Here is a 21,896-nt window from a genome sequence, read left to right on the forward strand (position 1 = left end):
TACTTCAATTTGCAGGGGTTTGTTGGTCCACCTCAAACAAGGGGTTAAAAAACTTTTTTTTTTTTTTTTTTTTACGATAGCTACGAATACATTGAGGTGACAAATCCCATACGTGGATCAGTTTTTTCCTGCAACCGAGTATCATTTATTCCTTCTATTGAGCTAACTTGATGCATGTGACATCCCTATACACTGACTGTTAGGAGGTTAGCAGAAATTATTACTCTGATAGTTCCCTGGAATGTTGAACTGATCGGTAATATGGTTCATACTTCATATGGGCTTCCTCCCTCTTTGATCTCCTATTTGAGAATTATTGTTTATAATAATGTAAGAATAAAGCATTAATTTCAAAAGCATTTTTCCTTCATTTTACTTTTCTCTTCAGCCATCCCCTCAAATCCCAGGCCTAAGGTCAAAAGGTTTTGGTCTTCTCTTTCCACCTACCGAGTTATAACTACCTCATTGGGATTTTAACAGCTGTTCTAGCTTTGCTGAAGTCATACGTGCACTATAGTGGGGGACTCATGCTTGTAGGGCTAGGAAAATTACAAATTACTTGGAAGTTTGTAATTTTATTAAAATTAATTGCCTTGAGTTATGGAAAGTTTCCTTCCACCCAAAAATAGACATTATTATATTTATTTGTCCGTATGATATTTCGTTATGTGACAATGTGAGCCATATTAATGCAATGGCTGTAGTATTCATACTTCATTCAGCATCTATAGAGGAATTTGAATGTCTTCATTGGTATCAAGGAATTGTTATGAGATTAGATAGATTATAACATAGTTTGAAAAAATACCATTTTATGTAACTCTTCCCCATAGACAATTGAACATTTCAATGGCCACTAGAGTTCAGTTGCTGTTAAGATGCAGTCAGATATCTTATTGATATTTTGGAGGCTTCAATCCTTAAAGATTCAAGAAGCGTATGTCCCAAAACATAAATATTAATTTTAAGAACTGTAAATTAACTATACTGTATTCATATTTTTTAATTTCGGAAGCATTTTACGTATTGAGAATTACTTAATATTTTGTTTACCTTTGGTTATGATCAGCTGATCTGAAGGTCCAGCTAGCGTATCAAAAGATGGTGTACATACGAGTGGCGTATTTTTTGTATATGTATATGTTATGGGTATCACAGCTTCCATATAGCATGTTTAAAGAAACTCTCTCTCTCTCTCTCTCTCTCTCTCTCTCTCTCTCTCTCTCTCTCGCTCTCGCTCTCTCTCTCTCTCTCTCTCTCTGTGTGTGTGTGTGTGTTGAATCTTCATATTTCGTAGGATATTATTGGAAATTCATTGTATTATTACTCTGCTTCGATTATGGCAACATTAGTAACACAATGAAAGGAGATCATTAGATTCGCCACTCGCCTTCTGCCGTAAATATGACGCCATAATACTTCTTTTCTTAAATTTATGTCAAGTAGTACTATTCTCACAACTACTGATACAGACCACTAAAACACTTGATATCGGTACTCGGTGTTTCGATATTGGGAATATTGTAATAAGATTACTCGGTAACACGCTGAAAGGAAATTATTCAAGTTGCTAGCACTAGCAAGCCTTCTGCCAGAAAATGAACTCGACAGACAATGACTTGCATAATATGTAAAACCCTTTTCTTTTTTCTTGCAAGAAATGAAAGAAAATACTAACTTACCAAGCAAAAGTATTTCATTTTCGAAATGTAAAAGAAAATATATCTGTTAAGAAAATATTTGTCCTATTAGTGTACTGTACTGCCATTAGATAGATGTTGATCCGTTATCAGAGATTAAATGAAATAACTGATACAGGCCCAGAAAATACTTTGTATCATTACTTGATATTTCAATACCTGTATTGGGAATGCTAATACTTATTTTTAGCCTATTGGAAGGATATCACTCTATTGCCCGCTTGCTTTCTGCTGGTAATATGACGTCACCAGATGTATGATATGAACTCTTAATGTATTTTTTACTGAAAATCATCTCCTCCTCCTCTTACGCCTATTGATGCTAAGGGCCTCAAATGGATTTTGTATATTAAAAATAAAAGAAAATACTGATTTACCAAGATATATCGGTTTGTTTTTATACTAGAGAATAAATTATTTCCAAGGAAATAATTGTCCTATTAGTGTTCTATTTCCAACAGACTTGTGACGTCATCACTCTAAAAAAATTAATTTCATAAAGTCGAGCAGTCATTAGTTGCATAGGTCGCAAATCGACAACTACCTGTACATAATAATCTAAGCATGAGGGTGGCTTATTGGATTCCAATTTTCAAGTTTCAATCAAATTATGCATTATGTCCTTTTCTTCTCTTTACTTTAGTGATATGTAGTGCAACACAAGTATAGTATAAAATACTTTTGTATTTATCAAATGCAAGGTACTTCTTATTGTGTATTGCTTTCTAAATGTTATACAATAGCATGGTTTGCACACTGGCAAATATTCTAGTTTATTCTAGTTAAGATTATTTTTAATTTCTAAAGTAGGTCAGAAATGTTAATAGTTTAGTTTTCAGGTTATAGAATATGTAACAAAATTAATTAAAAGTCTTGCATTTAAGATATTTCCTTATTTTATTGTATAGGATTTAAAACTAACATTGATATAAACTAACTACTTGAAACCCTATTAAAATGAAGTAATATCTTAATTGTAATAGAAGTGATTGCACTAATTGTGGAAATCATTATTACATTAAGTGACATTGGCCCCCCGAATCATGATACTGACTCTACTTTTAACTGAATCAGTCTACCCCGAATCAGGATTACTGTGAAGTCTGTCAGCAAGGAGGAGAAATTATTCTCTGTGATACTTGCCCCAAAGCATATCATTTGGTATGCCTGGAACCAGAGCTAGAGGAAGCACCGGAGGGCAAGTGGTCTTGCCCCACCTGTGAAGCCGAGGGTGTGAAGGATGAAGACGAACATATGGAATACTGCAAAGTGTGCAAGGTAAGTCAATTTACGTCTGTAGATTTTGTTGGATTTGTTTTCCCTGATGGTTGTTGAATTCACTGATGGTTGTTGAATTCACTGATGGTTGTTGAATTCACTGATGGTTGTTAAATTCACTGATGTTTCAATTTGAAATAATTTTGGGTTATATACAATTGATGTGATCTTTTTTGTGTTACTTTGTGACAATTTTATTTTTCAATGAAGTTTTATGTAGGATGATCTTATATATTCATGTAAAGGAGTAAATTGTACCACAACTTGAGTTTTGCCACATAAAAACCAAAATTTTGACCAGAAATCAGTGAAAACAAGGTGATCGCCTCCTACATATACTATAGTTTCAAACATTAATTGAATTCTGTAATGGGAATATCTTTTTTTCAGTAGAATAGATAGCTCCCTCACATGTAAAACTAAAGATGTGCATTGTAAAAAATTTTATATTTGCAAATTTGCTAGTTTAAGCCATCAGTGTGTGTTTTGTAATATTGGGTAATTTTTAGAGGCAGATGAGGCTTTCATGTTAAAATTAAATGATGTTTGTAAATTTAGTTGTTTTTATCCATTGCTAGAGTTTTGTTTTGTAGGGGTTGTTCTACAGCTAGATATTTTCATCATATTTATCTGTAACCACTTGCTGTTAAGCCAAGAACATTTGAACCTACCAATTCTCCATCTGATTTTGTCTCCTAGCTATCATCTGTTTGCATTCAACTTTAGTTTTCTCTCTTTCTCTCTTTTTTTCAAGCCAATACGATCTCCTGAAGTATTATTGGTTATTTCTCAAGCAAAAAAATTGAAATACTGTATCTGATATATTTTAGCGAGGTGAAAGTCAGTTGACCGTCAAGCTGCTAGGAGTATTGTGAATATCTATGTGTAGCTTCATGATTGGCAAAGGAAATACCTAGAAAACTGAAACATTAATTAGTTAATGACAGATGTATTAATCTCCCTGAATGTTGATGATTTGTGCAGAATTTAAATTGTTTTCACCACTTCCAAAATAGAAGATATTTACATGATGCTATAAAGACGAGAAAATTTTGGCAGGAACCAACCTTGATCGATTTTAATTCCCTTTCTGACAATGAAAATTGTTTTTATAATCCTAGTACTACTGGAAGTTGAACTAAAGAATATCAGTATGAAGACTTGAAAATCATCTCTCAAATAGATATCTTAAAATGAGATTTTCAGATGAAAAAAAAAAAAAAGTGTTAAAATCACCAATTAGAACCAGCCTAGATATTATTGTATGAAAAGGTTATAGATTGCATTACTATGAGAGTAACCATACAATACATTATAGATTGTGCTTAAGACACAGATTATGATTAGAGAGAAAAAAAAAACGTATTGCATATTAGTCTTGCTATAACAAAGATACAAATTTAGAAGTACAGTATGTAAGATGCAATTATTCTTGCTAGAAAAATAATTTATTTTAAAACATGATTAAAGACTCTCGATAAATTAAGAAGTTGGTTCTTCAAAACTAATTTGGAAAGAGTTGAAGGTCTGAATTCAGAAAAATAGCTGATACTGTACTCTAATTAGAATTTCCTCTTATTTCCTGTAATAACTGTTCCATGTCCTGATAGTATCAGTTTTGAATTAAACAACCATCTAGCCCTTGTAGCCAATATCTACTAATGTCAGATTTATAACCAACTTTACACACAGAATCCGTTTCCAAATTAGTAAACAGATAAAGATCCTAGTAACCTATCAAACCATAGATCCTTAAACTTAAGGGGACCGTCTGCCATGCCATGAATTTTTTTTTTTTTTTTAATTATTCAAAATACACAATTTCTATATATGTTTTAGACATATATGATACCTTCATCATGTAAAATTTTCAAGTCATTTGATCCTAACCTTTTTGATATATTAGCAAAAATCATGATTTAAAATTTTTTTTAGGTACATTTTTCTCCACTAGTATGACACCAATTGTTTTGAAAATCATACCATCAAAATTCATTATAAATCGAATAATTCTGTGACATTTTTTATTTTCCTTTTTCTTTTTTTTTTTAATGAATTTTTTCTTAATTTTCTTCGTCTAGGCATAAAATATTGATGAAAAAAGAGAAAAAGGAAAATCAAAATTATGGTTCCAATGATGTCTTTCTCTCTAAAATCGAACAATAAATAACTGAGAAAAATGTACCTGTGTGAATAAGTGTGTTTTTGAGTCATGAGCTCCCAAAGATTTGCAACAAATGTTTGCGTCTTTTCTTACAGAAATCAAGATAACGTTATAACCTTACTTTGTACCTTAATTGTTTATTCCTACAAAAAGGCACCCTAAACGAGGTATTTAAACCGTAAGTTTACTATTACACTTAGCGTAAGGGTGTCAAGAGTTGCCAGTGGCCTCATTGTTGCCAGAGTTTTAGTTAGCATGTTTCAGCTTTGTACTGTACTCTTATTCATGTATCCCTCTCTTCTTGGTTCTTTTTTGTTGCTCTCTGCTTAGTTTTTATGCTTTCTATGACCTCGGGTAACATTGGCCTTGCTCTAAAGTTCCCGAGGACTTTGTGAAAGCACAATGTACATACGAACTGCAAGTAAACAAACACATGCATTATAACTTATATACGTCTTTGGAAACTTTGGCTGCTGTTCTCGTAGCTCATAGTTTTCGTTCACCTACCCTCTACCATTGCCTTCCATTTCTGCCAGACATACGAGATTTCAAAACATAAGTAAAAAACTTGCTATATATATGCAAAAATATACTCTCAAAGACGATTCTGTCAAACTCAATCATGCAGACGAAGCAGTAAGGATGATGTAATTACTCTTTAAAGACTGCTAGATCTTCATTATTTGTAAAAATAGTTGGCTAAAACTTCCGGAGAGCATGTACGATATGTTTCTGCATAAATAGAAGCAATAAAACGATTTTTGATTTCTGAAAGTTGCCATGTCAAAACACCATGGCGGACGGTCCCGGTAACGAGGTTTCAATGTAAAGCGATGGAAAAATTAACACCGTACATATTAAAAATTTAATGACTCTAACTCTACATGGAACACGAACCACTCGATCTGCACTTAAGGGGATCGTCCGCCGTTAATTTTCATGGATATACTTAGGGATATCAAAAATCTTTATTTTTTGGCAGTGAATTGCACCACAACTAAACAATCGCCTGAGAAAGTATGGTACTAATTCTCCCATAAATAACCTAGTTATTAGGTTTTTTCGTGCTAGAGGTATATGGCACTTCACTGGCTATCTTAGTAACGGGAAAGACGCCATGTTCTTTAAGTCACGGTAACCTGTGATGAGTGTATTACTTTTATAGAATATCGAGAGTTATTCTACTGTAAATCATACGTTTGGCAGCTCTGTTCATCAGTTGTCCCACACACTGCTCAACAATTACTCATTGTCTCGGTGTTTACTACAAACCCATAGTGAAAGGAAGTGTAGTGCCTTGCGCTCTTGGTGTGGTCACTTATTTTCTTCTTACTTACCTTACAAGTGAACTGCAATGGTATTTGTCATGCCTAAAAGCAAAAGAAGAACCTTATTTAAGAATAGGGAAAAGTTAGCCCTTGTAAGAAAATTTAGATGGTTAAATAAGCATGGTAACATTCGAGATAGTCCTTGAATGTGGAGTCGACCACGTGTTGGAACAACATACAGTGGGAGTACCTACACATACACTGGCAAATAAACAATCATCACAGGCAGTGTATGATGATGATATTGTGATGGACGAGGATAGAGATTTAACAGCTCCAACTTTATCCTTTACTATTGAACCTGTGGCATTGTCATCATTACAGCAAATAACAGCAACAACAACAACAACTTCCTTCACTGAGGAACCCTGTATTCCACCCCCACTAGTACGAACAAAGCTGCTGTTGATCGTTGACGAAAATGAGGAAGAGAAGTTTAAAGATTATGATGTCATTAGTTTTATAAATAATTCACAGTTGGAAGCTATAGCAAGTGTTGTGAAGTGCCCGAAAAGTAAATGTAAAAGTAACGTAAAAATTATTCCTACAAACAACAGATGGGATACTACATTTGACGTAGTCTGCAATGATTGTAATAGTATTTTGTGCAATGCTCCTCCAAAGGCATATGGGAACGGGAAATCAAATCAAAAGTTTTCACAGAATAACTTGCAAGAGGTTTTTCATTCACTGAATAATGGAATTAGACGTGCAGGCCTAGGGGAAATGTCAGGTTTTGTTGGTGGCAGTGCTCTGACTGCTGGATCATATTCAAGACACTGAATTTTTATATAAAAAGATGAAAATGCATGTGAAGAAGCAGCAAAGAAAGGCCCATAAATTTGTATCTGATTTTTATATAAATAAACTTGGAATTAAACCTGATGAAAATGGGATAATAAACATTTGAGTTTCATTCGATGGCCCATTGCTCGCTCGTAGCCTTCAATCACATATAGGTGTTGGGTTTGTGATAGGAGTATTCACAGGGACAGTGATTGATTTTGAAGTGCTAAGTAATTATTGTTATAAATATTCTAAAAATATTGAAAAACGTCACAAATATACAAAAAACTTTGAAGGAAAATCTGGAGGTATGGAAGCAGAAGAGGCAATAAGGATGTGGTCTTGATCTGAGGCAATTGGTTTTCGTTATGCAACGTTAGTAGGTGACGGGGACTCGAGTGCTTATAATGCTATTTGTGCTATGAATAATAAAAATGGTCCTTATAGAAATATGAAAGTGGTAAAGGAAGAGTGCATAAACCATGCTGAGAAAAGGATGGGATTGATTGATGAAAATAAAAAAAAGACTGAAATAACTAAAAAAAACCCAGAAAAACTTAGAAAAAAGTTTTCTTTCATGAATAAACATGCTAACGCAAAAGCTTATTGAATATGTTCAGTGTTGTTATGGAAAAGCATTGTGAAGTAACACAAATACAACAGTTGAAAGCATGAGAAAAGCAATTTGGGTTAGTATTTTCACTTAATTTCAACTGATGAAAATTCTAGTAATAACTTCTGTCCTGTTGGTGCAAATTCCTTGTGCTTTTTTAATAAAGCCAAATCTTCTGGAGAAAATACACCATCTCATGAAAAGAGAAAACATGATCCCAAAAATACCTTTGGCCTTACGTGCCCACTTACGTCGTATATTCGCTGACGTCCTCTCCTGATCTGCTACAAAGATGCCCACCAGGGTGGACACAAAACCCAAATCAGTCAATACATAGTCGACTTTGGAAGAAATGCCCATAAATAAAGTTTTTGGGATTACATCGTGTCATATTTGTTGCTGAAACCACCACTCTAGAAAAAAATTTTGGATTTGAAAGAAGCAATCTTCTCACAGCATTGTTTGGCACGAGTAATGATATTCTTGAATCCTTATCATCTCTTGATAAAGAAATAGAAGAAAAAAAAAACATGGGAGAAAGTAAAGACTATGAAGGTGGTGCCTTCTAAAAGAGGTGACAAGGAGGGAGGTGGCACCTCCTGATACCCTCACCTTGAGTGAGTAGTACTCCCATGGGATGTTTTGGTGGGGGGGGGGGGGGGGGAGGACTTGGTGCCATACTTTGCGGTAATTACCAGATAAAGCTATAAAGTAAGTTTAGTTATTTTAAAATATTTTAGAATAGTTTCTAATTATCATTGATGATGAAAATAGTGTTTAATGATGATGATATGATATTTTTATTTGTATTCTTGTTGCAAAACTTTGAGGGACGATATCTCAGCTTTATAGTTATTGACGTTCAAAACAATTTTTCCTATTATTTACAAAGATATTTCAAACCCAAAGACAGTTAGAAAGAGGAATAGAAATGAAAAAATCTGATCTGAGGAATTATATTTGTAAGGTTATTGGAAATTTTTTAAAATTTTTCAGTTTAAAAAAAGAAAAAAAATATAAATACCAACAAAATGGAAAAAAAACGAATAAAGAAAAAATTCCTCAGACCAATATTTTCACAATCTAAATAGGAATAAGTATTGCAAAAACTTTAATTCAATGCCATATTTTTTCGAGAAAAATAGAAAAAAGTTTAATTTATATTTTTTCAGTTTTTATTCATGAAAAATTTGTTTATGGCCCAATTTCAATAAAATTTATGCAGGATCACCAGAGTAATAATACAAATAACCTGTGGTAAAATTATGATAATCCGATGATATTTGCCGATTTTGGCTTTAATGGCAGACGATCCTCTTAACTATAGTGTCCATCAGATACAGGATTAACAAAATTGATCCCAATCACAACAAAGGACTTGAATTTCCACTTGAGTGTTCCCAATTAATCTGTACAAGCTGAAAGTGTGAAATATCACCTGGCCCCCTTAATTGCAACTAGGTGACCATATAACGTGGCATAAAGATTCAAGCAAGTAATACTCCAACTAGATTATATCAGGATTTAATTTAAACAGTTATGTAACACAGTATAATTTGAGCTAGCAAAATTTTTGAGTCAATAGATATAAAGAAAACCTCCTCCTATACTGTACTACAGTATATTTTTCTTAACCTTGGGTTTCATGTAAAATCAGTCTGTACACTTATGTACCCCAGAATTATGCATTTAACTGTAAACAACAAAATGCGCATTATCACATCCAAGACATGAAGGCTCACATTATGCTATACAGTATACTGCTGGACCCAAATAATCCTTCTTTATGATTTTCTGCAATACTGTACTGTATCGTGTAATAAAATGTCGAACCAAAATAATTCTAGTTTATAATTAGTTTCAATACTGAACTGTATCATTTATTAAAATAAACTAGTTTTGATATTTATACTGCCAAACAGTAATAATATACGTAGTTTATGATTTGTTGCAATACTGTACTGTATCATCTAATTAAAATAAACTAGTTTTGATATTTATACTGCCAAACAGTAATAATATACGTAGTTTATGATTTGTTGCAATACTGTACTGTATCATCTAATTAGGAGACCATCCGCTATGGTGTTTGTCGTAACTTTAAAAAATCGAAAATTGTGTTATTGTTTCTATGTATACAGAAACATGTCGTACATGCTCTCCAGAAGTTTCAGCCAATTATTTTTACAAATAGTTAAGATAAAGCGGTCTTTGAATCATGACATCATCCTTACTGCATCGTCTGCACCACTGACTTGGACAGAATTGTCTTTGCGTGTTAATTTTTGCATATATATATATATATATATATATATATATATATATATATATATATATATATATATATATATAGCAATTTTTTTTACTTATGTTTCGAAATCTCGTACGTCTGGAAGAGATAGGGGGGATTGGTATATGGTAGGCGAACGCAAACCACAATCTATGAGGAGACCAGCCAGCGCTTCCAAAGACTTATAAAAGTTACAATGGATGTGTGTTTCTTTACTTGCAGTTCGTATATACATTGATTTTACAATGTCCTTGTGAACTTTATTGCAAGGCCAGTGAGCAACAAAGAATAACCTAGAAGAGAGGGAAACATGAATAAGAGTACAAAGCTGAAGCATTCTAACTAAAACTCTAGCAACAATGAGAGGTCACTGGCAACTCATGACACCCTCACACCAAGTGTATTAGTACACTTAGGTTTAGATACCATGTTCAGGGAGCCTTCATGTAGGAATAAACAATAAAAGTACAAAGTAAAGTTATCCTAATAATGTTATTTTGATTTTTCTAAGAAAAAAGTAAAAATTTATAGCAAATCATTGAGCTCATAACTCAAAAAAAAAATTATTCACACTTCGGTACATTTTCTCATTTATTTATTGTTAAATTTTATAGAAAGATATCACTGAAAAGAGGAATAAAAATCCCACAATTTTGTTTACCAGAACTTTGATTTTCCTTTTATTCTCTTTTCATGGTTATTATATGATAAAGGTATTATACATTTCTAAAACATACTGTATATAGAAATAGTGTAATTTGAATTAGAAAAAAAAATCTGAGGACAAAGCAAACAATTCCCCCAAACAAACCAGTTTTAGTATTTATACTGTTAAACCTAGATAATCCTTTTTTGATTTACTGCAGTACTGTACAGTATCGTCTAATAAAATAAACCAGTTTTAATAAATGGACAAAGCCTCTCTTACGTAGCAAGAATTTTATGCAGTTATGGTCTGCAGTCAAGGTAATTAAAATCATTAAAATTTTTTAGTGATTAGGTAGGGCTTTGTTAAAAAAAATTCTTTCCACATTACTTACAGCCCCCAAAATAGAGAATTCTCTCCCATTGCATTGCAGCTACCTCTAGCAAATCAGTGCTCTTACTTTATTTTAAAATGAGCACATGTTCCTGGATATCCTGTCAAATGTCTTTGGTCATTTGGGTGAATAGTTCTGGAGCTGGTAACTTGTATTTAGTTCACGTGTCAAATCTTGATAATTGTTTGTTATAGCTCTCTTCCTTATGAAAGCAATATTTTGAATTAGTTATCTGGTAATTCTAGAAATTAGAGAAATCTGATAACGTTTACAATGGCAAATTGTCATTGTTAAATTTTAATTATGCAGCAAGAAGTTTTCAATACAAAATACTGTAGTTATATGTATTGAAAAGGGAATATTTAAGTTTTGGAAAAACAATTTAACTGTTCCTTTGCATATCAATTTTTGTCTTCCATCTCATGAAGTCATACGATTTGCACTACATTGTTTTTTTATGGTTCATGGTTTTATAGGGAAAAGTAAGTTTTATGATGAATTTAATCTGGTTTTGTCCATGTTTTGTTTTTTTCAAAGATTTTTGTTTATCCTCAGGATGGGGGAGAACTTTTGTGCTGTGACTCGTGTGTGAATGCCTACCACACTTACTGTTTGTCACCGCCGCTTTTTGAGGTCCCGGAAGGAGACTGGACTTGTCAGCGCTGTGCGTGTGAACCCTTACCTGGAAGGGTCCAAAAAATCCTGTTTTGGAGGTGCAGTACATTTTATAATAATGATTTCCGTGAACTGAGGTACCTGATACAATATTGAAATCTTTTGAGGTAATTAAAGAAAATTACTTTGATTCAGCCTCTAGAATTAGGATTTTTATTTTCTTTTAGATATGTTGATCCTCCAAAGCCTCCAGAGGGGTGGAAAGAGAAAGTTGGCGAGAAGGTGGAAAAATACTCTTTCAAGTCGATGAGGGAATTCCTTGTGAAGTGGGTCGACATGTCCTACTGGCATTGTTCCTGGATAACAGAACTAATGTTAGATGTCTACCACCCACAGGTTTGTTGTTTCAACTATTTTGATAATTAGTACATAGTTTTTTCATGGAAGTGTGGGAATGAAATTGCTTTGATCTTATGTACAGTATATATATAGAGAAACCTGACTTATAAAATTAGCATTAACCCCTAGTTTATTAATTGATGAAAGAAAATTATTTCCTATAAACTTTTATTGTTATCTTTCTATAGATGTTGAGGTCATATTTCAAGAAATTCGATCCAGATGAGCCACCTATTCCAGGCATCGATGATGATGATGAATTAGGGTCACAGAGGCGTCATAAGAAGGAGTACGATCCTAATTCCTTGGAAGAGAGGTAAGGAAAGAATTTAGTTGAGATTTCCACTGCTCTGCCTTTCAAGTTTTCCACTACTAAGCCTTCTAAGTTTTCCACTGCTCCTGCCTTCCAAGTTGTCCACTGCTCTGCCTTTTAACTTTTAATCTGCTCCTGCCTTTTAAATTTTTCATGGCTCCTACCTTCTAAGTTTCCCACTGCTCTGCCTTTCAAGTTTTCCACTGCTCCTGCCTTATAACCCTGGATAGGTACGCTACTCGGACACCCCTTTAAGGGTATACTCAGTCGCGCGCGACCCCGACTCCAAAAAAAATTCAGGAAAAATTTAGTTATGCATCAATCTGTATTGTTTGACTTGCTAAAAATACTTCAAAGAATGCTAAAAACTACTGAAAATATAAATGATACCCATCTACAAAATAACTATTTATTGGAAATATATTAAAAATTTAAGTATACAAAAAAAAGACAACGTAAATATTCACAAAAAATAGAAATATACATATACACATAAATCCCTTTAGGGACACCTTCTTAGATGTCAAAGCAACAGCGTGTAATTGCTGGAAATGAGTTGGACCCATAGAAGTCAAGATCTGAAATGAGAAAAAACGGGTAACTTTTTTTGGCCAAAAAAATTTGTCCAAATTTCATGAATTTTTTTGGGTACCCAAATGAAATAGGAAGAGGCTAATTTTTTTATAGAATAAACTCATATTATCCTAGAACAGAAATACATAATAAAATGTGCACTAAGATGTAATTTACTGTTATATCAGCGGCGAAATCTAAAGGTCATTTTTTGACGGCCTAGTTTCACAATGTAAATTTCTTATGAAAATCATTGTATCTCCTATAAAATATGATATTTATGCATTAAAATATACCAAAATATCAAGAATTCTATACAGAACAAGAATATATAGAGATATGCCAACTTACCTTTCGGGTATGTCAACAAAATGGCCGCAGACCGCAACTCTTACAGCCCAATCTACCACTTGAAATGAAGAATGGGTATGTAAATTTCAAGGTGTTATTTATTTATCTAATTATTAGTGGATTGGAATAAAACTGATATGATGGCTTTCTGGATGTTTGACAATTATTTTCATCATATAAAATTTAAATTCTTTGAAATAAATTTTAGATAAAAAATGGGTGATATCTATTTTGTAAAGATTAAAATTTCTGTATTTATACAAACAAGTAGTAAAAAAAGAAAGTTTCATTATTTAACCTAGCTATAACTATCAGGTACAGTTCAGATACAAGACAGTTTGAAGCTATAGACAAACAGGCTTCCTGCTCCTCAAACAAGTGGTGTTTGTCATGTGGTCAGTCTTAGGTGGGCAGCTATGACAGTGAGTCCTTTCAGGAAGCTTGATGTGACCAACACAAAATTGATACCATACTTACAGCAAGAGAAAATAGAATTAGTAACTAATAAAAGTAAAAGGATATCAAATAGCAAATCGGTAGCCAATCAAAGTAAAATGAAATCAAAATAAGAAACTGCTGACCAATAGAAAGTAAAATAATATCAAATTATTATATATACATAAACTATGATCTATAATAATAATGATGATGATGATAATGATAATAATAATAATAATAATAATAAAACACTATATAAATCAATTTCAAGTACCTAATACACATAAGAAAAATATTGACAAATACGAAGGAGAAATTATTAGAGAAATAAATATCAAACACATGAGGTTGCAAGCTCCATATTATCATCAACATCTCTTTTTAACTCCATTAGAAGTGTGTTGATGACATCCATTCCGAGGGAATACTGCCTGGTGGCGATTATTGAAGATAAATTCAAAATAAATAGAAAAAAATCAGAAATTTGCAAAAAAATAAAAAAAATTCAGAAATTAGCATTTGAGGGAAAATGGACCTCATGGCAATATACGGCATCTAAGCCAAAACTAATGTCATGCAAGTGGTAGACACACTTTCCAACTATAAAGAACCAAACAAGTATCAACACTGTTCGACAATTTATAATTATGTAATAACTTTGCTGTTTGATCACTTACCCCTATAAAGGTATTTCAGGGTCGAGGTCGACCCCTGGTGGGGGGTAAAAAAACGGGGAAGGAGGGAAGTTAGACGAAAATCGGTCCTAAAGCAGACAATGGCATGTAGACTAGTCACCCCTTGCAGGTCGATCACTTCCATATTCGAGACAGCTGATGATTTATGGGAAAAAAAACAGGTTTTGAACATGCTGTAGGGGTCGCGTACGACCCAGCATACCTGTCCAGGGTTAAGTTTTTCACTGCTCCTGCCTTTTAAGTTTTCCATGGCTCCTGCCTTTTAAGTTTTCTATGGCCTAACTTTCAAGTTTTCCACTTCTGCCTTTTAAGTTTTCCACTGCTCCTGCCTTTTAAGTTTTCCATGACTCCTGCCTTTCAAGTTTTCCATGGCTCTGGCTTTTGAGTTTACCACTGATCCTGCCTTCTAAGTTTAGCACTGCTCCTGCTTTTCAAGTTTTTTCATGGCTCTTGCCTTTAAAGTTTTCCACTTCTCTGCCTCTTAAGTTTCCACTTTTCTGCCTTTTAAGTTTTCCACTTCTCTGCCTCTCAAGTTTTCCACGGCTATGATTTAAGCTTTCCAATGCTCTGCCTTTCAAGTTTTCCATGTCTCTGCATTTTAGGTTTTCTACTGCTATGCCTCACAAGATGTTTTGTGAGTGGAATGAGCTGTTTGATTGTAACATTTTATTTTGTTTGATATTTCAATTTTTGTATTTTTGAGTTTGGAAGACAAAGTACTCTAAAGTTTATTTTCCTAGTTGACCATGTGAGATATGGAAATTCTTGCTTAGTGGGCTCTTTTTAAATATTCAATCCTAATGCTATTACCTTTCAAGACATTCGTTACACTAGCGTAATACAGTAACCCCTCAACTAAACTCGTTAGGTTTATATTTTTTCATCTTTGTTTTTAGTGTAGCACACTTATTTTTTAATGGAGAGAGGTAGTTTACCAAAAATCGGAATTATGTCTGAAAGCATTGTAAGAAAAGATCAAAATTATTCACAGTACAAAAAGAAATGTAAATGACGTCATTATTTTTTATTTCCCTTAATGGAGAGATGAGCTTTTATTACGGTGATCATATTAAAGAATTGGGATTGTTTATTTGGTATTCTTATCACCTGATTTTTATTTTCTTTTGCTATTTAGTTATTGTTTTATGTTTCTGATATGCATCCATTCCATTCCTTTTACTTTATCACAGTGGTCAGTCCACATAAATATTAGTAAGATTCTGGGTCTATTTCTTCAGTTCATATCTATTTCTCAAATTAGAAATAGTTTATCTATTCTGTACTTTCAGAATTTTACTTACTTCCTCTTCCAGTACTGTATTACTGTATAGTGAAATATCTCAAGTCAGAAATATAATTGTCAGGAACACGTTTCCTCATTGTGATGTTAAAGACAGTGAGGAAATTGGTTTGAAATATGCAATTGGGAAATGTTTTTGTTTTGGTATGATTTGCAAGACTGCTTCAGGCACAGGGAACATGTTCAAATAAAGTAACTGCAAAGAGGACCTAAGAGAAAACCCTCTGTTCAGGGTACTGCAGTCTTAGATATGCATATTAAATGGCACTGGTAGAATGTTTCATTGCTGTCATGTTTGTAAATTTGAGCAAAGTGAAAATAGTTGGGTGAAACAATGGTTTATTTTTTTATTTTTTTTTCATTATGATGATTCAAAAGACCACTACAGGCCTAAAAAATTGTGTTCATGTGGAATGACCTCAAAATGAATATAGGAAAACTGTACCATATACTGTTTTTACAGTAATTTTCAGAGGGTCAAGGTCTATGATTATACGTATCTATGGCAATTACAGCATATGATAGCTACATATGTATATTTGCTAATTACAGAAAGGCCTTAATGTTCGAGAAGATCTGGCACATAATGGAAAATAATAGGCATGCAATCTCTTAAAGGGAACGGCTGGCTAATGCCGTTTTTTAAAGATAGGACTTTGACATTCATACCACTTAAAAAGGTGACTTAGGACATCTCCAAACTGCATATGATTTTTGCCTCTGACCTTTGGTTTTGCGACACCAGGGCGATTTATCCTTAAAATGAGTGTTTTTTAAATTCTATCTCCTCCCTTGATAACTAATATTAAAACCTGGGATTATTACCCTATGTAGACCTAAAAGTAATTTTTTTTTGCTAGATATGATTTTTTCATTATGGTAACAAAATAAACCCTATAAATAATCCCTGAAAAAAAAATTAAGAAGAAAATATGTAACAAAAATTGAAAAAATGGCTCTCTCTTATTTTTATATCTTTCTAAGTTATATACCAAATTTCAATGCTATATCTTCAAAACTAAGGGAGAAGATAGAATTTGAAGGTCAATAAGTATAGTTTTAAGATACGGGGATTCAAAGTTTTCCCTTGTATTTTTACAAAAAAAAAAAAATGATTGAATCATGAATATTGTGAATTTTATGTTCTTTTTTGGATATTGATAAACTAAAATGTTATTTATCATAAATGAAGATCCCTTTGTTCAATATCTTGCTTCTTTAGGCTCGTGGTTGCTCCTTCATTCACAACACTGTGTGTGTTGTGCATGCGCGCGTGCCTGTGTGTGTGTGTTTTAGCAAGGTGTTGAAATTGTCTTCCTGTTAGGCATGAGGAAATTCTTGCCGAAACCAAGAAAAACAGTTGTAAAAGCGAACGAATGTGGGAGGTCAAACTGAAACGTGTACTCTCCCTTAGGTTTGTGCTAGCACTGAAGGCTAAAGGGTGTAATACGTCTTGCTACTCATTGAATCTATACAGATGCTATTACTCACAATTTTTTGTTGTATTAAACTGTAATAATTATCAAAATTTACGATAACAAGAAATACAGCATTTTCTTGTGGGAATCTATGTTTTCGGCTTATTGAGTTACTTTTAATAATTACCCTGTAACTACGAAAGTAAGAGAAATTGTGACGAAATATTTAGTATACGCATTCTCCATTGTCATATGAAGCTCGATGAATTTTTTCAGTATTTTGTGTTTTTCGTCAAATACCCCTAAATACTGTATTGTCATATCGGCCAGGCCCAGTAAGCATTGGTGGTATTGATGGAAATTCCACTTGCAATAGCCATAGTCCATTTAGAACATTTTATGGTAATTTTGCAGTACAGGTATTGTTAAAAAACCAGAACTACAAGATTTTGTCTGAATTTCCCAAATTCTGAAGAAATAAAAATACTTGTAAATCAATAGTAGACAGATTGGTGGCTTTTGTTTGGTGAACTTTGGGGGCATTAATTTTGTTTGGTGAACTTTGGAGGCATTAAACATTTTGCTGATAAATCTTTTGAAATGAGTGGTAAACAAAAGGTACCGTTTAATTTCAGGTGGAAATTATTTGGAGTTACTTTTAGAATTTGAATGTTCAATTTGCACAGTATGCCATAGACAAAAACATTTTTAAATTAAGGGTTACTGTATCATTTTTTTGACATTGTCTACCTTCACCTTGATTGGTATAGACTTGAAATCCGTAGATATACTTTTTTCTCCAGCCTTTTATGTAAGAAAACAATTATACAATAGAAATATTCCAGAACTTTCAATTTTTTTGTTTGAGTTGCTACTGTTTGATAACATCCATTTGAACAGTTCAAATATAAATATGCCAGGCAATACTGATGTTGAATCTCTTCCTAACTATGGTTTCCGGAGTTCAGGTGTTCAATTTGGTATTAAATAGGTGTTGCTTGTCTTATACATTTATATTTTTTCATGATTTTGCCATAAAATTTTATATAGGGGCTTTTTAAATCAATTTGGGAAACTTTTGTTGCAGGTATTATAAATATGGCATAAAGAGTACTTGGCTCAAGATTCACCGTGTGTTAAATCATCGTACCCTGCGGGATGGCACCATACAGTACTTAGTCAAGTGGCGAGACTTGGCTTATGACCAAGCAACTTGGGAGGACGAAGATGAAGACATTACTGGTTTGAAGACTGCTGTAGAATTTTATCATGATCTGCGAGCGGCCTGCAATGCTGATAGTTTAGGTAAATTATTTTTAAAAATTTCTTTATATTGCTTTTTTAGCGAGTACAGTATTTTATCGAAAAAAGATTATTTTGATTTTAAATCTTGAATGACTGGTTATATAAAGTAGTCCAATTTGGAAGGAAGACTAAAGTTACAACCTACAACACATGGCCAGAAATTTTTTTAGACCTCTTCATCAGTCACCCTCTTCAACCTATCTAGAGACTGAAGAGTATCTTGAATAATATGTATTTTGATTAATGATTTTGTTTCAAAAACACACTTTATAATAAGACACATTGATTCCTGTTAGAATCCAACAGCTTGACTATGGGTCAGGTTACAGGTTATATTGATGATTGATCCTCTATACCAATACATAGATTCCAATGCATAGGTTTATTGATAAATGGTTCGATAAGAGTTTTTGTTGAAGGTTGTATGTATGCTTTATATATGTAACCACCACCTTATAGTTTTTAAAGATTCTTATAAGGGGAAGATGCTGTTGATTAGTTGTCAAAGTGGACCAAAGTAGTATTATGAATATACGATACTTGTGCAAATTACGATCCTAAAACCTGTTAGTCTTTTTTTAGCGGATGATATTTTTTTATGATAATTTTTAAAAAAATGTTAAAGCTATGTTTTATTGCAGTTAGTAAAAATAAGAAGGGCAAGAAAAAAGTCAAACCTAGAACCAAGGAGTTGGGAGATGAAGACCGTGAGCCAGCTTCTCCGCGACGCTACACGCCACCTCCAGAGAAACCCATGACCAACTTGAGTAAGAAATGGGATAAACAGCCTGAATATATTGAATTAACAGGTCTGTCTCTTCATGAATACCAACTTGAAGGTGTTAATTGGCTCAGGTAAAGAAAGCTATAATTGAACTTTGCTTGTCATTTACCAGTCATCTTTAGATATATTTTAGTAATCAGTCTAGATATATTTAAGTAATCAGTTTTGATATATTTTAGTAATCAGTTCTCAATTTAGGGTACTTAGCTGTTACTTTAATAGATAGTTAGTCTATTTAGTAGTGTTTTCATTCCATTTAAATTGTACTCTACTTGTATATCTTTTTGTTCATAAAGTTTTTTTTTTTTTTATTACAGATATTCTTGGGGCCAAGGAACAGACACTATTCTTGCTGATGAGATGGGTTTGGGAAAAACAATCCAGACCATTGTGTTTTTGTATTCCTTGTATAAGGAAGGCCACTCAAAGGGACCTTTTATAGTGGCAGTGCCCCTTTCCACAATCATTAATTGGGAGCGTGAATTTGAAGTGTGGGCTCCAGATTTTTATGTTGTCACGTATGTAGGCGACAGAGATTCTCGTACGATGATCCGTGAACATGAACTGTCATTTGAGGAAGGTGCTGTTCGCAGTGCATCTAAAGCAACAAGAATTCGTACTACAAATGTTAAATTCAATGTCCTCTTGACATCATATGAAATGGTATCCATGGATCAAGCGTGTTTGGGCTCATTGGAGTGGGCTTGTTTGGTTGTGGATGAAGCTCATAGGTTGAAGAGTAACCAGTCCAAGGTTTGTTTTCTCTAATGTTGAGTTACGTATTTTGAGAATTTAGTGTTTTAGGAAAAATAAGTTTCATTCTGACATAGAAAGCTTTTTATTTGCCTGAAAATTGTAGTTTTGTGGATGATGTTGATCATGAAGCTGTCCTTAGCTGGTAGCATTATGAATCAATTCCTTTTATATTTCAGTTCTTCAGAGTGCTGAGCCAGTACAATATTCAGTATCGCCTGCTGCTAACAGGTACACCATTACAAAATAACTTGGAAGAACTCTTCCATTTACTGAACTTCTTAGCTCCAGACAAGTTCAACGATCTTTCTTCTTTCCAAAATGAGTTTGAAGATATTGCAAAAGAAGACCAAATCAAGAAATTGCACGATCTTCTTGGACCCCACATGCTTAGGAGATTAAAAGCCGATGTGCTTTTGGTAAGAAACTTGTACTGACCGAGTTATTTTGCACAAGGAACTTGAATAGACCTTTAAACAAATGGAAGTAAATATTGGGAAAAATTGTCGGTATTTCACGATACAAGTTTTAGAATTTTTGATGTTTCCCGGCAAAAATATACCGATGCTCAATAAATTCAGGTATACTGTACAAAATATAATTTTATTTCATCAGTCAGAAAGAGAGTACTTGAAAATTTATGGCATAACAGTTTTTAGTAATGTTAGTTATGATTAGAAATAATGTTATTTAAAGTTTGAGCTGCCTGGTCTTGGGATGAAGAATGCCTATTATCTATACCGAAGTTTCAATTTAACTGAACTACTTTTTACGTTTTATATTGTAGCTTTGTAAGTTTTCTTTTCAGATCTAACTTGAAAAAATCTATGTATATTGATGGAGCACTTTCTTGTCAAATTCTATATCCAACTACAGAATAAGTAAAATTTAATTATTTGAATCAATTTGTTTATGCATCTTTTCAGAATATGCCTACAAAATCAGAGTTCATTATCCGTGTAGAGTTGTCACCTTTACAGAAGAAATATTACAAGTACATTCTAACACGAAATTTCGAAGCTCTGAATTCCCGTGGAGGTGGACAGCAGGTGAGTCAATGGTAGCTGGTGTAAAGATTTTGTTGTCTTTTTTTTTTTTTTTTAAGAATGAAACAACATATTCACAAATAGAAGTGAATACTTATACTCCTTCACCCTTTGTTATTGATGTCCATTTTCTGCAGGTATCGTTATTAAACATTGTGATGGATCTCAAGAAATGCTGCAATCATCCATACCTATTCCCAGCAGCTTCTGAAGAGGCTCCAAAACTGCCTAATGGAATGTATGCTACCAAAGATCTTGTGAAAGCCAGTGGGAAGTTCATATTGTTGGAAAGTATGTTGGACAAACTGAAACGAGACGGTCACAGGTTTGTGTTTTTTTTTTTTTTTTTGAGATTTGATGTTTAACAATGATGGATTAGCATTTGCATCGGCTGTGGCAAAAAAATTATATGTAAGCAACCGTAAATAATCCTCTCTGTCACCTTAACAGTGTTCTCCAACTAAAGTGTTTTCATTTCAATTGTTCAAAACTATACGATCTACTCCATCCTTATTTTGCTATTCACAAAGTATTTCTTATAGTTTATTCATTTTAAGGCCTTTGTATGCTGAATGTGAGCGTAAATGAAAATTTGTGCTTACTAATAGACGAGGTATTCCTGCCTTGCCAACCACGGTGAATCCTAACCTATTTTGCAACCATCAACAGAAACCTGGTTGTTCGAGTGTCTTTATTGTATCAATATA

General features: G+C 33.2%; 1 protein-coding gene across 15 annotated transcripts in view; it reads left to right on the forward strand.

Annotated features, from left to right (window-relative positions):
* Positions 1–21,896, forward strand: part of Mi-2 (chromodomain-helicase-DNA-binding protein Mi-2 homolog) — a 97,804-nt gene that overhangs the window by 28,662 nt on the left and 47,246 nt on the right. For 13 of the 15 annotated variants that reach the window (XR_011041196.1, XM_068358757.1, XM_068358751.1 and 10 more), the window contains exons 8-17: positions 2,775–2,978; positions 11,755–11,912; positions 12,042–12,210; positions 12,402–12,529; positions 18,389–18,606; positions 19,248–19,461; positions 19,708–20,143; positions 20,323–20,562; positions 21,070–21,192; positions 21,327–21,514. Coding sequence is in view for 14 of the 15 variants with exons in the window: in XM_068358757.1 (XP_068214858.1) it covers positions 2,775–2,978; positions 11,755–11,912; positions 12,042–12,210; positions 12,402–12,529; positions 18,389–18,606; positions 19,248–19,461; positions 19,708–20,143; positions 20,323–20,562; positions 21,070–21,192; positions 21,327–21,514 (2,078 nt within the window). In the remaining variant the exon portion in view is untranslated. The remainder of the gene's footprint in view (positions 1–2,774; positions 2,979–11,754; positions 11,913–12,041; positions 12,211–12,401; positions 12,530–18,388; positions 18,607–19,247; positions 19,462–19,707; positions 20,144–20,322; positions 20,563–21,069; positions 21,193–21,326; positions 21,515–21,896) is intronic. The other 2 variants (XM_068358756.1, XM_068358765.1) reach the window with 1 other exon arrangement.

This window comes from Palaemon carinicauda, chromosome 35, assembly GCF_036898095.1.
Source record: "Palaemon carinicauda isolate YSFRI2023 chromosome 35, ASM3689809v2, whole genome shotgun sequence".
NCBI lineage: Eukaryota > Metazoa > Arthropoda > Malacostraca > Decapoda > Palaemonidae > Palaemon > Palaemon carinicauda.